We start from the raw sequence: 25443 nt of genomic DNA on the forward strand, positions 1-25443 counted from the left end.
TCCAGTGTGTCTCTCACTGAGCTATTTTACAGCAGCCTTCAGTTTTGACCTTGCTGGAGTGATTTGTGAACAGATCCTATCTCCTCCCCGATGGGAACCATGGCTCTGGTTACAGTAGCCCCTTCCGTGGTGCCTTTTACAAAGCTGGCCTTAAGCTCATTTGGTGAGAGAAGGGACAGAAAAGGCAGGGTGGAAGAATGAACCCAGGCACCACTACATGGAGAAAGTCTAGTCCAAAAGGCCAGCGCATGTCCAAGCACGCTGTATGAGAGGTGGGTAAATCCTTGGAAGTGGGAGCCCATAAACGGAGTGTGAACACTTGTTGGGTGTGGTCCTACAGCTGCACCTTGGCTCCACCCAAGCACATTTATAAAGCCATTTCTAGCTACTTTCCAGCCCTCAGCTCAGTGCTGATTCATATGAATGTTGGCCTGATGCTCTGGGCCATGTGGTTATTGGCTTTCTCTCTCCGATGCATACAAGCCTCTGTTTGCCTTTCTACAGACTCTTGCAATGTATAACTCTAGATTGGGAGAACTCTGTAGCATGGTGGGTTGGTGCACATGTACTAAGTGTCGGCTTTGTGCTAGCAATTGAGGTAGACATGGCAGCTGTGCCGTGAAGACCGTGAATATGGTACTGGCCTTTGGAGGCAGTGGCTGGGAAAATGACCCTCAGGTTGGAGGGATGCCCTCTCTGGTTCTGTCACTGTTTCCTAGTTTCTCTGAGATTTTTGTCATTGGAACTGGTGGCCACATGGGTCGTGACAAAGCCCCTGGATTATGTGAAGGGTCTTCTTATCCCTGGTGCTTGGGTTGCACACAAAAGACAAACACCACCTGCATCAAAACTCAGAAAAAGTTAACTCCCCAGAGCTAAGGAAAAGTCCATTTCCTTCCCTAACCTAGCATCTGGAAGAAATAGAAATTGCCTGTTTCCTAATCACCGTTGAAGTGTATTAAGCCAACATTCCTGTATATTTTTCTCTCCTTCATTTACTCGAGGACTTGAAAAGAAATCACTCCCTTTGCACAGCATCACATCTGTGTGATTTTCCCAGTAGGCGCTGGGCACTCTGCAGATTCCGCCTGCCTCAGTCGGGATGGGTGGCTGCTTTGTCAAGGTCAGCTCCTCTGAGCAATAGGGCAGCTCAAGCTCAGCAGGTCACATTCAGTCGCCTGGTGCACTAATGTCAGTTGACTAGTTTGTTGCCATCAGCTTAGCTGATCGTTTAATATATTTTCCTTTGTTCTACCAGTGACCTGAGCTTCATAGCATGCAGATAAGGGTCCTGAAATGTACAAAGGAGACTGACAAAAAATATCAGCTCCTTGTTAAACTAACTGGCCCTGGCTGCGTCTTGGCTCTATCAAAGCAGCATTGAGCAAGTCAAAAAGAATGGGCTCATTACCTTGTTGGCTGCCCTCCTTCTAAGAAATAGGGACTTTCTCTTTTCTCTTTTCTTGTCAGGAAAACTTCACATTTTAAGTATTTCTGATAGGGGGGAAAAAGTATGTGATATTTTTTCTTGCCTTTCTTTTTTTATTTGACTTTTACTAATATGATTTAATGGACTACAGCTAGCTTCTTGGAAGCCAGTCAAAACTATCTTTTGATAATGCTCTAAAGTTCTTTTCTTTGACAGAAAATTAATACCTTTAATTTTAGAACTTCAGCGATAGATTTGTAGCTCAAATACTTCCCTGTATAAATAAGAGGAGCCTGATGTCAAAAAATAGCTAATAAGGCCTTAGCTCTTAAAGATGTCTAGATCAAATGTCAGGAACAAATTCAAGTTTTAATTTAATTTCTTTACATACTATTTGTTAATCATTTCAGAGATGATGTGATTTTTAAAGTATCTATTATTTTTTAATATATCAGAAGATCATCTATGATGTGAAAAATAATTAAATTTCATTAAGGTTTTAGGCTAACCTAAAGACCTTTAGGTCTTGCATTGAAGTACATTGAAGCGCATTGAAGTTCTGCTGTTCACTTGTTAATTGTTTGGTATTGTTTTATATAGTTAGACTCCTTTGAAATTTATTTCATATTATTTCTATTCTTCTTCTTAGAGAAAAAAATAGTTATAGATTTCCACTTACTAACTGCATCTTGATTGGCTAATCTGCTGTTCTGGATTTTTTTAGGTTTTTTTGTTTGTTTGTTTTTTGAGTCTTGGAGGTTAAAGTAAGAGGGAAAACTCTTCCAGTACTTGAATGGAAAAGAATCACTCTGCTATGGCTGATATTGCTGGAGGAAACAATGCCTGTGACAGTTGCACATTTTCTCTATGTTTGTAACTTAGTCTAGAACATCTGACATGTTTTGTGGAGCATGAGGACATATTGAGTTAATTGTACCATTTTAATCATTCAAGAAAATCTATGATATTATTATACTTCTAACTCCAGAGGCAAGCCATCCCTATGTTAGCTCCCAGCTTTATCCAGGAACAAAACTGCTGAAAGAGAAGTGTACTGACTATAGCAATCTGACTCAGACAGGCAAAATTAGCAGTAGTTACTGTATGTAAAGTGCTTTGTTGGATGTATGGGCGATTAAAAAAGGAAGACCTTATCTTTACTCTGTAAGAAATCAGTCTTATTGTATTTATTCATATATAGTGTGTGAAAACATTACAGGATGAGTATCCTTCATCCAACATATTGGGACCAGAAGTATTTTGGATTTCAGATTTTTTTCAGAGTTGGAGGGTTTTTTTTTCTTTTTAGATTTGGTGAAATTTGATTATACATGATAAGATAGATTGGGGATGGGACTGAAGTCTAAACATGAAATTCATTTATGTTTTGTGTGTACCTTACACACATAGCCTGAAGGTAATTTTATACAACATCTATAACCATTTTGTGTATAAACCAGTTTTATAGTGTGGAATCTTTCACTTGGCATCCTGTTGGCGTTCCAGAAGTTTTGGATCATTGATTTCAGGTTTTTAAATTAGGAATGCTCAACCCACTGTGTGAATACGTAGTGGGCTGGCATGCAGAGAAGCTCTACATAAAGTTATCTGATACATAACTTGAAGGAAAGAGAGATAAATTCAAACAGGGACATGTATGACAAAACTTTCTATTCTTTCTGGTTCTCCTTCCTTCTCCATTGAAAAGTCCTTGAGAGGCTGGTTGCTTCATGGAGAAGGACATTCCCAGCCAGAACTAGCTGGAAGCCTGGATGAGTCCTCAGCAGAGGTAAAGAATGGTGCTTGGGGATACTGTTCATTGGAGGCACTTAATCCAGAACTCAGGTAGAAATATAGCATGGTTTCTTCCTTCCTTTCAAATTACTTGTTCAGCTTCAGCATCTATTCAGTCTTCCTGGCTGCCTTGTGCAGCAAATGGTAGTGGCAGGTCCATCTACTCCCCATATGACAAGCAGAAAACTGAGAATTGGTGGGAAACTTTGTCGGGTCTTACAATGTTGGGAGTAGAAGCCCTCGTGCCTGTGTTCTGCCCCCTGCCCCAGCCAAGGCCCAGTTGCTCAGCAGAACTAGGTAAAAGCTTCCAGATGTTCATTTCCACAGGAGCCAGGAATGTGCAGCATTGGTGGAGTGTGCAGACCCTGGAGCCAGACTGTTGTGTTTAGGTCTTGTCTCAGCCACTCATTAGGTTTGTGACCCTGGGCATACTGTGCTGACCTTTCTGAGCTGGTTTTTCTCACCTGAAAAATAGAATAATTCACTGATTTCATAAAGTTGTAGTGAGGATTCAATTAGTCAGTGCATGGAAAGTACTTAGTCCAGTTTCTGGTGAATAAACAGAAAGTGCTAAATCAGCACTTGCCACTGTTCCTATTGTTATTATCGTTTTATAAGCTCAAGATTTTGCTTTCTGTTTTAGTCAAATTTTTTGCTGCTGTGACCAAAAACCTGACAAGAATAATTCTAGAGAAAGAAAAGTTTATTTGGGAACTCATGGTTTCAGAGATCTTAGTCCACAGACAGCCAGCTCCATTTCTTGGGACCTGAGATGAGGCAGAACATCATGGTGGAAGGGTGTGGTGGGGGAAAGCAACTGGGGACATGGCACCAGGAAGTAGATACAGAGTTAATCTCAGCTCACAAAATATGTATCCCAAAGATGCCCCCAGGGGCTCACCTCCCCCAGCCACACCCTACCTGTCGACAGCTACCACCAGTTAATCTCTGTCAGGGGATTAATCCACTGATTAGGTTAAGACTCTCATAATCATTTCATATCTAAACTTTCTTGCATTGTCTCATACATGAGCTTCTGGGGGACACCTAATCTGAACCATAACACTTTCTATTGAAAAACATAGTTTTTAAAACTCAAGGAGTATTAGAAATTGTCCTCGTTGATTTCTCCACAGAGGAGAAAAAAGATTCAGGGAGGCGGTACATCCAGAGAAGCAGAGATCAAGGTCCATTTGCAGCCCACACATGGTTCCTTTCTGCTCAGTGCATGCATTTGCTGTGCTTCCTTCTGTTCATTTGCTCACACACATTGTTGTCCTCTTGGCTTGTCCTCCCTTCTCTGCAACTTGACAATGAGCACACTAAGGACCTTGGGGACAGACTGACCCTCCAAGGGATGGGGTGGGGGAAGTGTGGGGAACTTTCTGAGCAGCCGATTGATCCATAAAGACCCTCCTCACATGCTGCTCATCATTGCCTTGAACCTTAGATCCCAAAATCTGGTCTGGACATTGCTCAATGCTGAGAGGATGACCATATGGTAGAAAGAAAGGCCATCACCCTGCATAGCTCTGACAGACACAGTGCATGCTGTCATTCCCTTGACATCGCTGGAGCCCAAAGAAGACCCAGCTTGAGCTTGCTATTGTGCCTTGGAAACTGGGCCACTCTAGCCTAAGTGTGTGGAGTATTGTTGCATTTTGGGGGAACAGGTTATAGCACCAAAACTGTTCCTACTTTAGATTGTCTATATATTTGTTAAACTCACCAATGCTCTGTATCCCTGTGTCCCTTTGGGCCCGTATGACTCCACAGAGCATGTGCTGGTACCTGCTCCTTCTGTCACATTTGCTTAGTTGCGGCTCAGTTTGGTTGATGACTCCTATTTTCAGCTGAGAGTTGGGTGTAATTGCAGACTATTGTGGGATGAGAAGTTAAAGCCTTTTCTCCATAAAGCTGGGAGTCCCTGCTGTTTGTGCTTCTAAGATCCCCCTCCACCCCCCATCAATTTCTCAAGTTTCTTAGCTGGAGCTTTCTTCATTCTAAAACCCCACTCTGGAACCAGCCCTAATCCAGGCGGTTGTATGTCTGGCTAACTCTAGGCTTGATCTCCTTTCCAAGCTCAGTGGCAAACCTCTGTTCTGAAAGTAGGGTGTCGCCATGGCTCCCATGCTGCAGCTGTCAGTCACAGTGAATGTGGCAGGTGTTGGCAGCATCAACTCCGCCCATCGAAGCACGTCAATGGTAAACTTGAGTTTTCGGTGGTGGCTGTTCCTTACAAAAGGCGGTAACCTGAGAAACACAACTATTAGCATATTGATTTACTCTGAAAAGTATAGCTATCAGGTGGACTCAAAGGTTGAGATTGGGCCTCTCTGAACAACGACTGTCATCAACTCAAAGCCTTCATCTTTTACTTTCTTTGATCAAAACTGCAAGATGATCATTACTCATTTGATATCATATGTATGTTCTTGAATGTGAAATGGAAACAACAATAAGAAAAAAAGAAGAGAGCTACGTTTGAGGTCCACAAAATCATTACAAAAAACATGGATAATTTGACAAACATTTGTTTGCTAACTGTTATATTTGATGCTAAGGAATGTAAAGATGAATAAAATAAATGCTGAACACCAAGTAGCTCATGACCTAATAATGGAAACAGAAGGACACATTTCAGATCAGACTTGTCCCAGGAAACCTTATTATAGTGGTATTAATCAATTAGAGGAACAAGTTGCAAACTAAGCTATGCAATGGATTGTTGACTACTATTTTAATTAGTATTATAATTTCTTTCTTCTGTGGGTAGGCAAAATTTGGGGCTCATGTCTTATTTTGGTATGCAGACCCTCATGTAGTTCATCACTATGACTGTATTGGTTCCACCCACCACTACCATGGCCTCCTATCCCATCTGCCTGGTGTCTGCCTGTTCATCCTTCTCTGTCATGCTTTAGAACATTAGCAAATAATGTAGAATCCTTAGGAATCATTTCATGTTCTCTTTTGGAATGGGTAAATGCCAAAACTATTTAAAAAGAAAAGGTTTACTTACATGTTCATGGAAAAGAAAAGCACTATCGTTCCCTGTTACTGAGATTGAGAATTAGTGGCTTATTAAACAGAGGCTTTAGGTTTTAGAAGGTGTTTGTGTATATGCTACTTGGAAGAAAAATATTTGTGAAACTTACCTCCATTCCCATCCAACAAATTCTACTCTAAAACAATAAAAAAAGAAAGAAAAAGAAAAAAAAAAAAAGGAAAGGAAAAAGGGAGAAACACATATTAATCTGGAAAATAACTGCTTGAAGTATAAGTCACATGTGGTATTGACCACTGTCCTCCCTGTGACTCTGAGGTCTCTTGGTTGCTTGGGTTAGGACTAGAGTGAAAGTCAGAATTAGACAGGCTGCCCCACCTTCTCCGAACTTCAGGTAGTTGCTGCTTGGCATGTATATTGGACTAGGAATCAGATGACCTTTTGTTCCAGGCACAGGTGACAGGTGAAGGGCAGGTCTAATTAAAATCATTCTAAGCATCTCAGTTGTCGTTAATTTTCAGTGGTCCATGAGCTCATGAAGCCTGGTCCTACAGGAGCCATAAGCTCACTCTGAAACGTCAAATCTCATACACTTCTCAGCTTTCCTCTCAGTTCTGTTTCCTATTCCCACCTTCCTCGCAGCAGAGGTCAGGCATGCTGTTTTGAAATAGTAGGGAAATTTGCAGTGGGGAACAATACGTGTATGTTAACTTCAAGGAAGGCAGACACTCCTGAGAGAGTCTTGGGGGCCTTCATAAAGCATTTCAAGGAAGCAGAGTATCGAATTAATGCATTTTGTGCTAAAAACATTAAGGTATTTAAATGTGTTATTCTAATCCCTGTTGCAGCCTGGGAACAGAAGGATCTAATATCTTTTATTTAAATCCCAGCCTTCCCAGACTGCTGCACTCTTTTCAGCCTCATACAGGAAGTGGCAGACTGTAACCAGTTGCTTTTAGTGAATGTGAACCCTGTATGTAATTCACAACATACAACCCATTCAATTTTTATATAAAGTGTAGTTGTCCGGATCTTAATCCATTCCACATCATTTCATGGACATGTTGAGTAGTCAGAAGCTCAGCTCCTGTCTGAGCGTCATTGTAATTGTTCCATTTCCTGGAGATGTGATAAAATCGTCATAGACACAAGGACAGATGCATAAATTCTGAACCTCCAAGCAGGGTGTCTTTATTTCAGAGTGAGCGCTTTCTTGGTCATGGAGTAAACTGATCTTGAGCAGACAGGGTATCCTCCCTTTTCCTGAGAGCCTCTCTGCAGAGCTTGGCTGCCAAGCCAGCTTTATAGCTATAGCACAGGATCGAGTTATAAGGGTTTTATTCAGTTAATAAAGAATATCATGTTGTACTGACTTCTCACAGCGGTGTGATGGTTGATCTGTAGCTCCTAAAAGAGAATGCTCACAGGATGTTGAAAGCAGCTACCAGTCACGTAATTAAGTTCAGATAGACAGGCAGCAGGCAGATAGCCTCGTCTCCAAAATCAGGTATTAGGACTTACTCCTTTAAAACTTTTTTTTTTTTTTTTTTTTTTTTTTTTTTTTTTTTAGAAAATTTTTAGAGTTTAGAATCAGGATTTAAATTCTATATAAGGGTAATTTCAGGTTACTAGAATGGCTACTTTAGAAATTCTTTAAATTTGAGGGCTGGGGTGTAGCTCAGTGGTAAAGAACTTGTCTGGCATGTGAGGCCCCAGCACCACAGAAGAAAATATAAATAAAATGAAAGTCTTAATATTTAATCTTTGGGTTAGCCATCCAAAGTGAGAGATGTAGTATACTTTAAGACACTAGCAAAAAAAAAAAAAAAAAAAAAGATTCGTATACAGCCAAGATTTTGTATGTATGGCTGTGCACATAATATTGTATTTTTATGGAATATTAAACACTGAAAATGAGTTAAATGAATATTTTGAATAATAAGAAAATTACTGGTGAATGTTAATATATTATTGTACTAGCTTATTTATATGAAAGAATATCTTTTACCTCTTGATGTAAAGGAGAGCCCAGATTCTGTTTTTGAAAATTGAGCTATATACCTAAAGGGTCTACTCTGGAATATGGAAACATTTTACTTAAATCTTTTCGAGAAATGGATACTTACAGCCTGTTGAAAATAACCTTTGCACTTATAGAATGCCATAGGAGTGTTAAGCTTTCTACAATTTGAATTTAATATACGCCCAAATATATGTGTTAAATTCCTAAGATTACCATAGAATGGGGGTTGGGTGGGGGGAAGACACCTGCATAACTGCCTGTGTCTTGCCTTTTATTTGCACAGATTCATGGTACTATGACCATAGCAACCTTCAGTGTAATTCAGGGGAAAGGACCTTATGATTGACAATGGGGAAAATAGGGGAAATGTTATAAAAACTTGGGTTACTATTATTTCACAAAGTTGGATCACATCAGGGTTCATAGTTACTTTGGGAAAATTCTTACCATCGATAATGATAGAGATTCATCATCTTCGGTTCACGAATTAAGTGCTTATTCTACACACTGTGTTGAATATTCATCAGAACTGAAGAGGCAGCTGCTGAAGCATGGGAGAGTGTAATAGAATGTGATTCTAGGCATAAATCATGCAAAGAGCAGATCCATGGTGAGGTGCTTACGTGTAGGCTTTGGATGGTTTGCCTCACCCAACATGAATGAGAACATTTGTACAGACTTAGTGCTTGGTGCGCTGCTATGGGTTAAGCCTTCCAAAGGCTTATGCAAGATGATATGTGGATGCTAACAATCAGCTTATAATAGTCAAAGCATTATGACCTGAAGAGACAAGGGGAAACAAAGACCAAGCTCATGTGTTAGCCTTTCCCAGAACAGCCCTTTGTAAAGACAGAGATTGCTGCCAACCCATTTGTCATATGGAGCTGTCACAAAAAGCCTACAATGTTTTTAAGGACATTAGTAGGAAATAGAATGAAGACCACTGCATGTTGGTGAGGAAATTTTCAAATAATAGCTATCCTGAAGTCACTGGAAAAATGGGGTGTTTTGATCTGCTTTCCATGAATGATAAATGTGAATCTCCAGAAAGACTCAGACTCTCTTGTGTTCCTTTCTTTCTGTCCCTTTGGGAGTGGTCTTTCACAATTGCCTGCCAAAGCACATTCCTAGGTCCACTAGTTGTGTGGAAGTTATATTTTTGTCTAAGTCGAACTTTTTTTCATTATTTATAGTTATGATTAGAAATGTAATTAGACTTGGAATCATGATTTTAATAGTTATCATTTATTGAATATGCATTGTTTGAATCCTCGAATTTAGATGAGAAAAGGAAAGGATGGAAAAAGAATGAAGAATTCCATTCCTGTTTTTTTGAAGGTTAGACTAGTGTACTCCCACAGAATGGATATAACCAATTATACTGAATAAATAAAGTGTGTAGAAATAAATAGGCCAGTTAAATAATTTTGCTCTCACTTTCTTGATACTTTGGTAGTCCATGTTACCCTATTTGTATTCCATCATTTGTCTGTTTTTTGTTTTTGGTGTGTGTGTGTGTGTGTGTACACACGTGCACATGTGCAATTGATGGGGTTAAGGAAAGAATAGAAATTTCAGCCATAGGGAATTTTCTGTTATTTCTGATCAAGAATCAAATGTAATTTTCAAATTAAGGACTGAGAGGGGTCTTTCCATGGGATGAGTTCCATAAGCACCTTAATCTTTATAGACACAATGCTAGGATAAGCTAAAACTTTTTGCTACTCAAACAACCAAAGCTGGAAACCGTCATTCCTGGAAGCCTGTGCATGAGGCTCACTTAAGAATTGGGTGTGTGACATTCACTCTTAAACTCACCATTTGTGGATTTTTCTTTTCTTACAAGCACTCATCCTAATTTTTACAATGGGTCTCACACTAGCTTTAACCCTCGTGAGACTGCCTCTTGGTCAGGCACTGCATTCTTTGTAGTGAAAATTGAACTGTTTCCACCTTTCATTAGCTGTTGCATCTTTCTGAGGCATGATCTCTTTTGACTTTTTTTATTTTTAATGTAGCTTATCTCCAAGTGCAAGTTTCTATAATAAGGGAACCACTTAAATCTACTTTAGAACTGAGTGAATCCATTAAAATTTCACTTCTTGTTGCTTCCACATTTGCTAGTCCTCAGGTACCTGTGGAGTTCACCTGGATCCATTCCCATGCCTCCCCACCCTACCCACACCTGAAGTCTCACCTCTGCCACTTTGCCCCTAAGGACCATTCCAAGCTGCCAAATTTATCTCATTTTAGAAACTGGGGCTATCAATTTCTAAAATGCACCAAATATGGGAACTTGAGATTACATTTTGAGAGAGCAATACATTTTGGGTCAAAGAACAAAAATAGGAAATTCCAGAAGGTATGACTATCCAGAAGACCTTTGCTTCAGTCAGCTATTTTACTTCTGTGATGAAAAGACCTGACATGAACAATTTTAGAGGAGGAAAAGTTTATTCAGGGGTTCATGGTTTCAGAGGTCTCATCCATAGACAAGTTGGTTCCATTCCTTCGGGCTCAAATTAAGGCTGAACATCATGGCAGAAGAGTATGGTGGAGGAAGGCAGCTCACATGATGATCAGGAAGCAGAGAGAGACTAAGTTTAACTCACCAAATATATACCAAAGGCACACCCCTAGTGGCCCACTTCTTTCAGTCACAGCCTACCTGCCTTCAGTCACCACTCAGTTAATCCCTATTGGGATTAATTCACTGATTGGGTAAAGGCTCTCATAACCCAATTATTTCTCCTCTAAACCTTCTTGCCTTGTCTCATACATGAGCTTCTGGGGGACACCTCACATCCAAAATATAACAACCTTGACAACTGGTCCCATTATATCCTGTATAAAGATAACATATGCATATAGGAAGGACTGCAGCAGAGGGGTGAGGGACAACCAGGGAAGCACTTCATAAACAGATAAGTGGGAAAGTCCAATTGACTTTTGACTCATATATTATGTGTTTGCATTTTTATGACATATGAGATTTTAAAAGGTATTGCAATTTTTGAAATATTTAGGAAAATTGGTTGCTATAAGAAAGAAGGTATAATATTTTTTTAGTCCAAGAAAATCCCTTTTATGAGTATTTTCTTTAATAGGAAAGACAACTTTTCCAAGTGAAATATGCTATGTTGGCATTGCTTTGTTTAATAGTTACTATATGTTATAGGTTTGGTATAGATAAATTAGTTTTTGTATTCTTATATGTATTTATATTTTGAAAAGCATGAAGTTCTGCCTGTTTTATTATGGTTACTATGTCCCCCTACCACTCAGATTGAAAGAATATTTTGAATGAAATATCAACCAAAATTTATACTTGTTAGTTTTGGATTTAAAAACAAAGAAAAACCTATGTATATGTAAAACTTGAAAAAGGTGATTCAATGTTTCTGCTAATTAATTACTGAATCACTATGACAATTATGTGTGGGTGATGTGCTATAATTTTAGTTCTCAAGTATTTGAACTAGAAAGAACTAGTGATATTGTCTAGGCCAGTACTGACTACTTCAGTGTTGTCCTTACACCAGTAGTATCAGCATTGTGCCAAAACTGGTTAGAATTGTACATCCACAGACCCCAGACCTGGCATTCTGAATCATAATCTGTAGTTTCTGATTATGTAGTTTGTGATTCTGATGCTCATCTAACATTTGAGACTCATGGATCTGGGCAGGTGGTCTTCAAACTTCCTTTTAGTCTTTAGGACTGTCAAGAATAAAGACATTTGGAAGTTCATTTAATTAAAGTATTTAGTGAATCTGGTTAATTAGTGTGTGTTTGGGGTAAGGCTGACTCTCTTTTGGATGTTGCTGGGTGGAGTTTCTTTTTACTCCTCTGACTCAGGTGACCTTACTATACAAATACATAATCTAGGTCCAGACTCTCTTTGGCAAACTAGGCAGCTGGGCTTTAAAAAAGAAAGGAATTTGCTTAAGTTTGCTTAGACTATAGTATAAGATCAGAATTGAGAAACTCACTCTGAGACCAAGGTTTTTATTGGTCAGATAAATTAATGAATGACCATTAATTCTATAAAAGCAGTTGCCCAGATTTTACTTAAGTGCTACCTTTGAAATAATTTTAGAAAGCTAATTTTAAAATTTTGAGATTGCAAATTCCATAAAATGAGATACTCCAGGATACTGATTTTTTAATATCAAAAAGAAACATCTTATTTTAGAATTTATTGTGTTAGCAAAAAAATGTGAATAGACTACCTACCTCTCCAGTTGATTGCATTCTTTGAGTATGTTTTTATTCATAATGCACCAAAATAGGTTATAAAATACTCCAAGCATGTTGCTCAGCTCAGAAGTGGTATCTGGAGTTTTTATTTTATGGGATGAATGTATCATACCCAGGAAAGCTTATTAAGTGTGGCTTGTGATTCCAGGTCACAAATTAAGATTAAGAAAGAGCTGGTTTGTGCTTTATAGCAACTTGGCATACTTAAATACTGCATATGGCTGATGTGTAATACTGCCTATTCAGTTCTGTAGGAATTACCTGTTTGACATCTGTTTTGAACCCCTAGTGTGTGCTAGAATTATGTTTTCTCAAGGCATTGCAGCTGAGGGCATAATAAATCCTTGATGAGAATTTCATGGTCCTAAAATGCTGGGATATGACTTGCTTTATATACCCTTTACTTTGCTCTTTGGAAAAAAGGCAGCTGTTGGATATTCATATTGTAAGCCATGGAAAGCTTGACTTGACTGACTTACTTGAGATCCAAATCCCAGAGAGCAAGCCTAGTAAGTCTATTTGACTTGCAACTTATCTTCAGTTGGTTAGCTTATCACTAAATTCTGTGTTAATCAGCTTTCTGTTACTGTAACAAATCATCTAAGATGATCAACTTATAAAGAGAAAGGGTTTATTTGGCTCATAGGTTTAGAGGTTCCAGTTTTGGTCATTTAGCACCATTGTTTTGAGTCTGTGGCAAGGCAACACATCATGGTAGCAAGCACGTGGAAGACGAAAGCTTGTTCACCTCTGGACCAGGAAATGAAAACGAGGAAGAAAAGGGTCTGGGGTCCCTATTTTCTCCTTTGAGGGCTCATACCCCAGTGATCTAAAGACCTCCACTTAAAGGCTCCACCACTTCTGAGTAACTCCAAGCTGGGGTGTAAACCTTTAACACATAGGCTTTTAGGGGACACTTAAGATCCAAACTATAGCATCCCCTAATAGGAAACCTACAACTTTAACCTCAAATAATACTGTTGATCTGTTTAGACACTTCCCTATTCCACCACCATGATTCTTCCAGCCTCCCACAGTGTGAAGCGATCAAGCTTTCTTCCCCAGCGGCTCCCATTCTCTCCATACCACTTCAGGTTCACTGACAAAAGTCCAGCTGGCTTGATGACTCAGGTAACACGTAGGCTTGAGGAGTGGCAGCCTCAGTCCTACCCAGAATGCTTACGTCTCTGTTCCTTGTCTTCTTGCATTATCTTCATGGATGCAGAAATAGAGTAGAAGATTAAATGATGGCCTCATCAGACAAAGTTCCACCCCACAGGGAAATGATCATATTTAGGGTGATTGATATAATCATGGAGAGAAGTGATTTGTGCAGAGGCTCCAAGACTCTTTGGATGTACATTGTCCTTAGTAATCCCTTTGCAAGTCCTTAGGTCAAAGGAAAAAATCAAACCATGTCTGACTCTTAAGTAGGTAAGGTCAAATAATTTAAGAAGTACTTATGACCAAACAACTTAGCAGGTGTTTCAAACACTAATGCACATACATTGGAAGAAATATCCTTTATGTCCTCCATCCTTAAATAATCATAATCACTTACCAGTGGTACATTGTGGTGGGCCCATTGAGCACTACATAGCTTCTCCATCTTAGGGTGACATCAGATGCCACCTCCCTCATGTCCTAGTCCATGTTGATTTTCACAACATATTTGCTGTCATTACAACCATAAGAACTCAGTTTCACAAAGGTATGTCATGAAAAGAAATGTAGCATGATCTAATGTTGAAACTGTGAACTACTTCCAGCTAGTTTTTTGCTCTGTTATCTGAGAGAGATTGGTATATTTTCCTGAAATATTTAAAATATCCTGCTCAGTGTCCCCCGACCCCCACACCTCGGTACCTATACACACACGGTTTGGGAACCCTAAGTCAGATGGCGTGCAGTTCTCTCATGTTTGGTTTTTTTTCTCCATCAACTGAGGTTTTGTAGATAACCCTTTGCTAGGTGAAGTAGGAGATAACACTTATTTCACACTTACTGGTTAATGCAATGGCTTCACATTAATATATCATAACTATCTTGTGAGGTGGTTGGTTCTCATTTCCTTCATTCCATTAGTGAAAAGACAGGAACTCACAGGCTTCCTCCTGCTTGCACGGTTAGCATGGGCAAAAGAAAAGGTCATGCTCATTTAACTCTGATTCCCAGGTTGTTTTCTGCATAACATATTTGATCTCTGATTCTGTTGAGTTCAAAAATGGAATGAAAAATCACCTTTGTGTTGCGAAGGAGAATTGTGAGCTGTCTGGTCTCCTCTGCTCCAAGTGGCACTTACACAAACTTGGAGGCAAAATATGCAACTATTTTTTTCCCTGCGCATGGAAATTGCTTAGGTTGACTAGAGGCTCCGTGATAAGCAATAATAAAGCTTCTGGGAATTTCATTTTAGGTTACATTAAAGTCAATTCACTATTCTGCTCTCAGCTTCTAGAAGGTCATCCTTAGAGGCTGTTTTGGGGTTCTGAAGCATGCCATTAACTAAAAGTCAAAGAACTGGAGAATATTTAGCAGAAGCTAAGCATTGGGGAAAGAATGTGATAGTTGTCTTCATATTTCAGCCTTTCAGATATATGAAAGAGGAGTTAGTCTTGGTCTGGTCTACTCACAGGACAGAATTAGTACATTTAAGTATGTTCAATAACAACAAGAAAGCAACAATAATTTTTAGTGATTTCATCTACTCTAAGGAACAGTAAATTCCCACTATAGCAAACTCTTGTGAAAATTAAAAAGGAGATACTGGAATGTATGGCATGGTTTCTAAAGCCCTCTAAAGCCCTTTCAACTCTTAAGTTCTGCTTTTCTACCTCTCTTATTTTTATATCTGTCACTGACAGTATAGCAAAGGCTTCATGCTGTATTCAAATGCATTTCTTCCCAGACTGGTGAAATTAAATGTAAGGTAACATTTAGGTTTTCTGTTGGGAATGCGTACCTTTGTGGATGGAGGCCATCTGAGCAGTTATAGTCTGAGTGCCCATTCTAGTTTACATTACAGTCCACATTCAGCAGTAGACCTCTGGGAACCTGGAAGTCTTTACTTTGTGTGCATGTGCCAATGATTCAGGTGTTTTCAGTTTCCTAAGTCAAATATCAGTTTTTCAATTCTAAATTTCAAATAAATCAGTCCTGAGACACTAGTGGTTTTTTTCACGCTATTGGGTTGTGTGGTCTTGTACTCTGATTAAATGCTTCATTATAATTAATGTTGCTGTGCTTTTGAACCCAGATGTCTAGTAGGTATTCTTCCTAGATGACCTGAGGAATTATGAAAACTACACCATCTTCTTCCATCTCTGGTAGAACAGCCTCTCTTAGTCAGGGACTTCTTTTCTCTTTCCCTTTTGGGCTGTGCTTCTACAAAGTATAGTTATGGTAGACCTTTACTCCTGAGATCTCTGGTCTTCAATCTTGCCTTGGCTGCCCATCAAAGACTTGTCCATCTCTAGGTGGAGATGGACAAGTCTTTCTTATTTCCTCTTACTCTGGCCTTCTTCCTGCCCTTTCTTTTGCCCTACCAATTTTCTTTGCCTTCTGTAAAAGCAGATTTTATAGAAAATTCCCTTGCCAGCCCTAGGTTATATATGATGTGCAGCAAAAAACACATGGGGTCTGTGCTAGTGTTCTGATTTATTGGGAAGATGTTTCTGAAGACCCCTGTGACCAGTTTAACTGCCTTCATTGTTCAGCAGGGCACATGTGCCCCTGAAGAGTTTGCTCTCGTGTGGTTCCAACTGAGCAGGGCGATTGCAAAGAAGCTGGGTTTTAAGTTAGCTTCGGGTGGTATATTTCATCTGTGAAGTTGGCAAACACTTGAAAGCCACAAGCTACTGTTTTCTGCAAGCTTCTTTGAACATGAGCATAAAATGTATGTATTGGATTTGGACATTGGCCAATAACTGCCCTTTTAATGCTACTGAATGTAGATTACAGCTGTTTCCTCTGGAAAGACGAATGTGATCATAATTTCTCTTTCTTTTCTCACAGAGTATCTCCTCTGCAGAAGTCTGAGATAGTGGAAGTGGTGAAGAAGCGGGTGAAGGCCATCACCCTGGCCATAGGAGATGGTGCCAATGACGTTGGGATGATACAGACAGCCCACGTGGGTGTGGGGATCAGTGGCAACGAGGGCATGCAGGCTACCAACAACTCAGATTACGCTATTGCACAGGTAAGCCACGCGGGCGACCGGTTGTCCTGTCCTGTTATAGTGAAGGCAGCTGTGCATGAGAACCTGGACTTGACATGCCTCTAGTCCCGAAGACTCTGCCACTCCTTCTGAGGTTGCCCTCTAGGTGAAACTGCGGGTATATTCAAATTTCTCCATTATTTTGATCCTGTACAGTTTGAAGGCCCCGTTTCCTTTGTCAGAGTAGGGCTGGTCCCACTTCTTGCCATCCAGGTGACTTGTCATTCCTGACAGATGGGCCCCTGATCCTGTGAGTTATTGCCTCTCATTCTCTACTTGTTTCTTCTGCGTGGGTTTTCTTGTATGCATCCCCCTGCTGGAGAACAGCTGTGCTCATAACATCCATTCTCTGTGACACCTCTCCTCTTTCAGAAGACGCTGTCATGCACTGTTCAGGTATCTAAGGTCAGGGAAAAGCAGCGATTTACAGCTGCTCCCTCTCTGCAGTCATGACAGGGTGGCTGCCCAGGACCACTACCATGAGATTAATTGTTGAGAGCATTGAGTTGGGGTTGGGCCATCATGACCCATGGTCAGTAGCCAGTGACCACCTGCAGTCAGGCCAAGTTCATTCCATTCCTCTCTGACTTGAGTATTGCATGCAGAGGTTCCTGAGGTGCTTTGTGATTATTGCATAGGTGGCTTGAAGATGAAAGAAATGGCTATTCCTTAATGAAGTTGAAAGGTGAAGGAAAAGAGCCGACCTCCTGACCTCTAGAGCACATGTCTAAATCATCTGGCCTACTGGATCATCCAGAAAGCCTCATCATCCCAGGAACACAGACCATTTCCTCCTGTCTCCAGATCACAATATGTTGTGACTATTGGCTCCTTCACTAGTTAGCAAGAGCTCTCTCCTGTTTCTGTGGTTAGACTTTTGAAGTATGTGTTAACCTTAATCACATGAACCCGAGGAATAGTGGCTTAGAGCTAAAATCAGGGGCTGCCTATAAAACACGAGCAAACTTCCTGTAGCTCCAGGACTTGTGGGCTGGTCCTCTGCAGCTTTGGGGCTCCCCCTCCCCAAAGGAGGGCTGCCTTAGATCACCGCTCAGGTTCCCTTCCATTTCCAGGTTCTGCAAACACAGGGAGGAATTACAAAATCCACGTGGCTCTGAAAAGAGCATGAAATCAATCTTGTTCTTTTGTTGATTTCAAATAAATCCTCAGGATGATTCCTGGAGTAGGTAAGAGAAGAAATCCTGGTTTTACATGTGGAAAAATCAAGGTTCTTTTGCATCAGGTGACCTGTCTCAGGTCTGAGTGTCCATCCAAGGTCAGAGAACTGCAGACCCTGCATGAAGTTGGGGGTCGCCCTGCACACCTGCCCAATTACTTCCTGAGTCAACTACTCAGAGGCCTGGGGGACTCAAGCTTCCTGTATGCTGTCAGCAACTGTGGATGTTATACACCCCAGCATTATTAAATACTTGAGTTATAACATCATATGGCTGGAAGGGATCTTAAGAGGTTTCCTAGGAGTTCCAGGCAAATATTTGTCTGTCTTTTTCTTTAAAATGTCTAGGGAAGGGAGATTCCATGACCTGCTATGTTGAAACTGCATACTAATAGGATGTGAAATCTGGAGCAGTTGCTTTCATTAGATTAAAAGCGTCGAAGAAGGGTGGAGCAGGGAGCAGTATAACCCCACTTGGGGGTTTTCTTGCCCTCCCAGGGTAATGAGCGCCTCCGCCAAAGGAACTGATGGAGGCCACATGAGTATGTGGGCCTTTGTTTCTCCTGTCCATGGTCCTGTTCATGATTAGGCAAGGATGCTGTTATTTTAAGGCCAATTTCATGCTTAACTTTGCCTCATCTCCACCCAACATGATGTTCTTTGTACCTTAATTACTACACCAGAAATACCATGAGTGGATGAATTCCTTTGTCCCTACCAATAGAATGAACATCTCTGACTGAAGTTCATACTGTGTGCCTTATGTGTTCACTTTAATGTGAGTGAATACTTTTTTGATTGAGTTTTTGAGGAAGTACCGTGTAAGGTGAGGTAGAGAAGAAAAAAGATATTTAGCTTAATGACTCACCCTTGGGAAAACTGTGAAGCAGACAGAGCTCTCATTCCATTTCTTTCCACCTGCCTCATGCTTCTATGCACAGGGGCATCCTGGGACAGACAACCATCCTCTGTCTGTCTGCCTGGCTCTGGGCAGCCTAGATTGTGGGTGTAAAACTTCACCTGGAGCCCTCAGCTTCCTGTTCTCCTATGGTGAGAATCATTCCTGCCCCCTACCTTCTTAATGTCTTTTGAATGACTTCAGGAAGACAGCATTTTGATTTAGGATATAGTTGTTTTTTTTTTTTCCTCCCTGAAAACAAATCATTGTAACGCTCAGATTGAGGCCTTCAAGATGACTCAAGCAGATGTTCTTTGTGCCCATTGAAATTTAACACCAGGAGGTCCAGGTCAAATGCAAACTTCCTTTTTATTTGTTTAGCTAGTTATTTTATGATTCCCCATTCCCCTTTGGAATCCTTAATGAACCTTTATGAGGAGTTTTATTTTCCATATGTACCTACTTCTGACATTTTGAAGTCATCCTCTAGATTTTGATGAGTGGCCAGGAAGAACTCATTGAAATGTGACTTTGCCTTTGATATAGTGTCCTTCTTTAGTGCTAAAGGGAATTATTAAAATGTAGTTTCCTCTGGAAAAGAAATGTTTTTTAAAATATTTTATTTTCAGTGAAGTCTTTCTTTTCTACAGATAGTAAAATTTAATTTCAAAAGTCACCTGAAATTGATAGGAAGTTTATGATAACAAAGGAATTTCTAATGTTCTAGGATATTCTCATCTCAGCCCAATTGTCTCTCCTAGAAGTATTGTCTTGCTTTGCCCAGGGTCAGGAACAGAGGCCTTCTGACACAATGACTTAGAATGGAGGAATTAAGATTTTCATTTAAGGCAACTGAATTAGTCTGTTTCTGTAATAGAATACTTACTAAAGAAAAGAGGTTATTCCTTTCACCGTTTTGGAGGTCCAGGAGCATGGTACCAACATCTGCTGGCTGCGGTGTGGCCACAATGATGATGGGAGCTCACGTGAGAAAGAAAGATCACCATAATGAGGCAGGAAGACAGAAAGCAGGATGGAGCTAGGACTACTTTTTTTATTCCTCTTACAGGAATCAACTAGGGAATCTCTTCTGAATGCAGTGCCCCTAGTGTCCCAATCACCTTCCTCTCGACTTTTCCTCATAAGGACCCCACCACCTCTTACAGTGCCACACTGCTGTCACGCTTACAGTATAGGACCCTGTGAGGGACAGACCACATCCAAAGCACCGCAGCAACCAGGATAGGGCACACTGAATGTGCAGACACTATGACTTTACACAAGTTTTCCCCTAATAGTACATTCTTGCCAGAGCGTGACGTAATCTACAAAGAAACAAGTGAAAACAAACAAACAACAAACAACACCCTCGTTACCCTCCCTCTAGGTCAAGGTTCACACTTTTTAAGTTGCGCTCCTGGACCCAGAAGGCAACACTAAGCTAAGGGGAGGCTGAGAAGGTAGACCCTTGCCCCAAAGAGGATGCATGGATTTCACTGGAATATCGCTGCCTCCCACTCAGTCTGCAGGAGCCTTGGCATCACTGTCAGCTAGAACCAATCAACCGCTTTGACTGCACAGCACTCTGACAAGAGGTGCTCTGGACTAGATGGAGTCAAAAAATGAACACAATGGGTATAGAAGTAGAGGCACTGTGTGTGTATATAATTTCTCTCTGTGTTCATGTCTATACGCCTCTGTGTCTGACTGTGTGTCTTTATGTGTATATGTGTATCTCTGTGTACTGGTACATATATCTCTCTGTGTACCTGTCTCTGTGTGTGTTTTCTGTGTGTGATTGTAACTTACAGGCTGTCAGTGGAAACAGTTTGTGTGTATGCGGGCATACAAGCAAGGCACTATTGCATAAGTTGTCCCTGTCACTTTGTTCCCATTATCACCATAAAATCTGTGATGGGATTTTTGTAGAGACATCTGATTCCCACGTACTTTTCTTCCAGTCTGGTTGGTCACCTTCTTATAATAATTGAGACCCTTAAAAAGTGTTAGTTTAAATAGAGTTCTGTTGTTGAGCAGGGTGGCACATACCTATAATCCCCGCAACTTGAGAGGCTAAAACAGGAGGACAGCAAATTCAAGGCCAGCCTCAACAACTTGACAAGACCCTGTCTCAAATAGAAAATTAAAATGTAGCTCAGTGAAAGAGCACCCCTGGGTTCAATCTCTAGTACCAAAATAAGTAAATAAATACATAGATTCTGTGAGAATCACAATAAGAAGTCCAGAAGTACATTTGGGGAAGGTACTAATAAAGTAGATTTAAGAGGTTTTATTTTTCTCATGTGGCTTAAAAGCGCCACCTTGGGGGAACGTTTTCTCAGGTTACCCGCAAAATCTAGATTCTTGTACCTACCTTACCTGTTTTCTGCTTATAAGCACATTTTGTGATGTTTTTTCCTCTGTGACAGGCTCTTCTGAACTTTGGTATCTTCCTTTTGCAGTTTTCCTACTTGGAGAAGCTGCTGCTTGTACATGGAGCCTGGAGCTATATCCGGGTGACCAAGTGCATATTATACTGCTTCTACAAGAATGTGGTCCTCTACATCATTGAGGTAAGGAAAGGGGATATATTTTTTCCCTTGGGGAGGAAACTAAAGTCATTTCAAGAAAGGGTTTTGTTAATGTGAAGTCAAAGGAAAGATACTTTGGGGTCTTATTAGAACTCAGGTGGCAAATAGCCTCCCTGTAAAACTGGTTATATCATCCAGGTCATGGTCCTCATGTTGAGGAACCAAATCCAGGGGTCTGCAGCCTTCCTTCCCTGGCCAGCCACGTCTTCCTCCCCTGCCCTACGCCCCCTCCTGATTCTGTGTGTCTCCTTGCCTGCCTCTGCCTATGTCCTTGGCTGGAGTAGGAGGTTTTGCTGTCACTTACAGCCTCCTCTTCTGTACTGGTCTGAGCTGCAATGGTCAGTGTTCCAGTACCAGAAGTTCTCACATCTCTTGGTGGGGAGTGAGTCATTCCTAAAATTTTTGTTTGTTGGTTTCCCCTGGTGTGAACAGGGCTTGATTTCTTGCTGTGTTTCTTTCCTGGATCTTCAAGGTTCCAGAGTCCCCATTCACTGCTCCTGGGATATTGAGATGCTAACACCTATGTGAGGAGGGTATGGGAGTAAGAGGAACAGAGGGGAGGAAACCAACAAGATAATTTAAAATATCACATGAGTTCATATTCTGCTGTGCAGCAATTTTCCAAGATGCTGATTCGGTTACAAATGAAATGAATGTGCTTGCTAGAGGGCCAGGCCCAAGAAAAAGTGGAAAATGTACTTTATATTTGCTATCAGTGGTAATGGTGGCCTCATTCTTCCTCTTTAAGAACAGCCCTGCTAAAAAGATGTGAATTTTGAAGCCGTCATGACTAATAGAAAAGAGGACATGCACGGTTGCTCTATGAAGTAATAGAAAAGCAGTGTTCATTGTTCATGGTTTTTAATATCTCATTCTATCATGGTCTGATTTTTCAACTCTTGGCTAAAATAATAACCATTGCAGAGATCCAGTTTTTCTGATGTAGACTCTTAAAATACTCAGTTCAGATAATTTTAAGACTGACTTACTGATGTAACTGTGACTGTTTCCTCACCAGCTTGCTTAATCTTTCTTAATGAGTCATTCAAGTGAAACATACAGGCAGAACTAAACTACTAAAGAGTAACTTTCCTGAGTTGTATATGTTGTTCACTGCACAAGACTACCCAACCAAAGATGTAAACGGGGCAAAAATGTAGGCAATGCTTCTCCATCCCTCATGCTGCCTGAAGCCCACCTAGAAACAATCATGCATTTTTCTAATTTGCACTATGGTCAACCAGTTGTAACCCCACGGTGAAGAAGCTACATCTGCAGAAAGGATGCCTATCTAGTTCACACAAAATCTTCTTGGGGTTGGGGAGCAGCCCTGAGTCATAAAGAATGTTATGGGCATCCAAATAGATGTGGTTAAAGTCCTGAAACCTGACCCATTCTTCTTCATTTGAATCTTTGTGTGGGATGTTTTGTCTGCTCATATTAAACAGATAAGACTTATTTTTACAGGAAGAAAATATAAGCAGGATCTTGAGAGATTTAGGGACGAAACTACCATTTTATTTAATATATGAGATTAAAAAAATCAATAATTTACAAAAATCATCCACCATTTGTCTGCCCGTCCTGTGCTGTAACTTTCAACTCTGTCTGCCCCGGGTGAGAACGTGAGATATTAGAGTAATGGGATGTTGTAGTCTCTATCTTCTTCCTGCTTTCATTTTTACAATTCCCTTTTGGCACTTAAAGATGTTTGTGGCCCTCCTCCTGCCGCCGTTGTTTTGCATTCTCGATAGGAGTCACTCTTAGATGTCACTTGGGTCACAGATAATAGTGTAAAGGAGTGCTGGAACTCTTTTCCTACATGTCGTCCTGGGTTTCCCACCGTTTTGTGCTCCTACAACTGTTGGCTCCACAAGGTTCCTTAATAATCTGGTTTTCTTCACCATCAGCAGATTACAGATAGTCTAGACTTGTTATGGAGACATTGTGCATGCAGCTTCCAATCTTTTGGCCTTCCAGAGCAACCCTCCAGGGCCCTTCTTAGTCATTTACACCTACTATCTTGCTTTTTTTCCTTTTTTTTTAAACTTCAAGTGGGCCAGGGCTGAGAAGAGCTCAATTTTAGTCTGTTTTAAAAGTTCCACTTGGAAGGAGGCCCTGAAAATGCCACGTGAGTGCTGCAAATTAATTTTTCAATTGTAGCCAAACAACCGTAGTTAAACAGTCTTCTGAAAATGGCCTTTTCAGACATTTTTACAAAGTTAAAAAAATGTAAAATCTCTACCACTTCTTGCCCGATTTTCTATTTAGTGTATCTAGGAGATATTAATTTGGCAACCAAGAAAACAAAACCATCCCTTCTCTGAGCCCTTATGTTAGGGCATAGACCCAGACCATTTTTACCGTGGCCAAATTACTTCCCTGGCTTCAGCATGCACTTCAAATATAATTTTGAAAATAGGAAGATATTACTTGCATGCTATTTCAGTGTGTTTCAAATTGTAAGATCAAAGATTGCTTTGAATTGCTTTGCTCATTTGCAAAAAATATTAAAAGTAAACATACAATTAATTAGTTAAGTGAGAATAAATTAAATATGTTCTTTAGTTCTCTTAAAGGGCTTTCTTGTGACTCAAGGAGAGACCCTTGGCAATGGCCAATATGTTCTCATCTCAAATATCCTCTGATTATACGTAACTACCAGTCATTTAACTCTACAGTCTAAAAGCAATTTCACAAATTAAAACACATGCACACTGTTCTCAACTTTTATTATGAGGACTATTATATGATTTGAATTACCAGTAAAGACTAGAGGGAAGAGCTGTAAGACTGTGATGTCGTGTAGTCTTCTCACTTGGTATACCAATCTATAAAAGTGGGTTTCCTATACAAGAAACACATGGCTGTATTCTCATTACTGTTTGGAAAACAAACCTTCTCTCTCCCCTCTCCCTACCTCTTCTCTGTCCTGACCTTTTCCTCTGTAGTTAACTGAGATATTTACAAAATACACATACAAAAACACATAGATGTTTTTAGATAAATGTCATCATGCTGTGCAGTATACTCCATAATTCCTGTTTCACTTAAGTGTGTTTTGGAGACCATTCCTTGGTACTAAACTTGAACCCAGTGCATGAAATTTCACTGTTCCATATTCTGCAATCTCTAACCGCTTCCTGCACTGATAACATTTATGCCATCTCCAGTTTTCACCCAAAAGAAACCTTATGGAATATGGAATATCAACTTTTCCTCCACTCAGGCCAGATATATGCTACCAAATTGATCCACGTGAACTTTTTTTTTCATCACAGTGCCTTGAATGTAACATGTGCTCAATTTGTGTTTTTCTACCTGTGTAACAGATTCTGTTGCTGACAGATTTTATTTAGTACTTCCTGAATGTGTCACATAAAAATTTATTCAGGTCAAAATAAACCAATGGTTCAGGGGATTTCAAAAGTAGGAAGAAAATGATGGGATCTGTGGTTTTATGGTGGCCTTGTTAATAGGTAACACTAAAACCACATACGGCCTTTGCCTCCATCCCCTCTGCTGCTGCTTTGAGTTAGTACTTTTTACCTGGACAATTACAAAAGCTACTATTTGCATTCTCTAGTGCAACCAGGATAAGATTTCTGAAACATACCTCTTATCAATTAAAGTGACTGGCACAGTGCCTGGAACAGAAGACTCAAAATGTTGGCAGTAAATGAGTAAATGCACTGCTGTCTTCAAACCCACCAGAGGGCTCCATGACTTCTGTTGAAGTCCCCATCTCCCTCTCATCACCTACTCCTCTGTGGTGTGGGTCCCAGTTGTCGGCAGCTTTTTCTCTCGATGTGTCCTCTTCCTTCATGTTCAATCATTGCTGTTAACGTATAATTAATCTACAGCAAAATACATCCTTTTAAGTGTACTCTGAATTAAAACTGGATTTTTATTATTAGAAATAAACCGACAATTTTCTGTCTGCTGCTCATAGATGATCCCAAGAGTGTCACAAAGAGGTCTGGAGATGGATGGGGTGATGGTTGCTCAATGATGTGAAGGTACAGGAACTGTTGAACAGAGTGCATCA

At 40.3% G+C, this 25443-nt stretch overlaps 1 protein-coding gene across 1 annotated transcript in view; it reads left to right on the plus strand.

Annotated features, from left to right (window-relative positions):
- Positions 1-25443, plus strand: part of ATP8A2 (ATPase phospholipid transporting 8A2) — a gene marked incomplete at its 5' end in the record, with an annotated part of 656754 nt that overhangs the window by 366456 nt on the left and 264855 nt on the right. The window contains 2 exons of the mRNA XM_079136232.1: positions 16528-16711; positions 21267-21377. Of these exons, the coding sequence (XP_078992358.1) occupies positions 16528-16711; positions 21267-21377 (295 nt within the window). The remainder of the gene's footprint in view (positions 1-16527; positions 16712-21266; positions 21378-25443) is intronic.

The sequence above is a fragment of the Sciurus vulgaris genome, assembly GCF_902686455.1.
Source record: "Sciurus vulgaris genome assembly, chromosome: 4".
Lineage (NCBI taxonomy): Eukaryota > Metazoa > Chordata > Mammalia > Rodentia > Sciuridae > Sciurus > Sciurus vulgaris.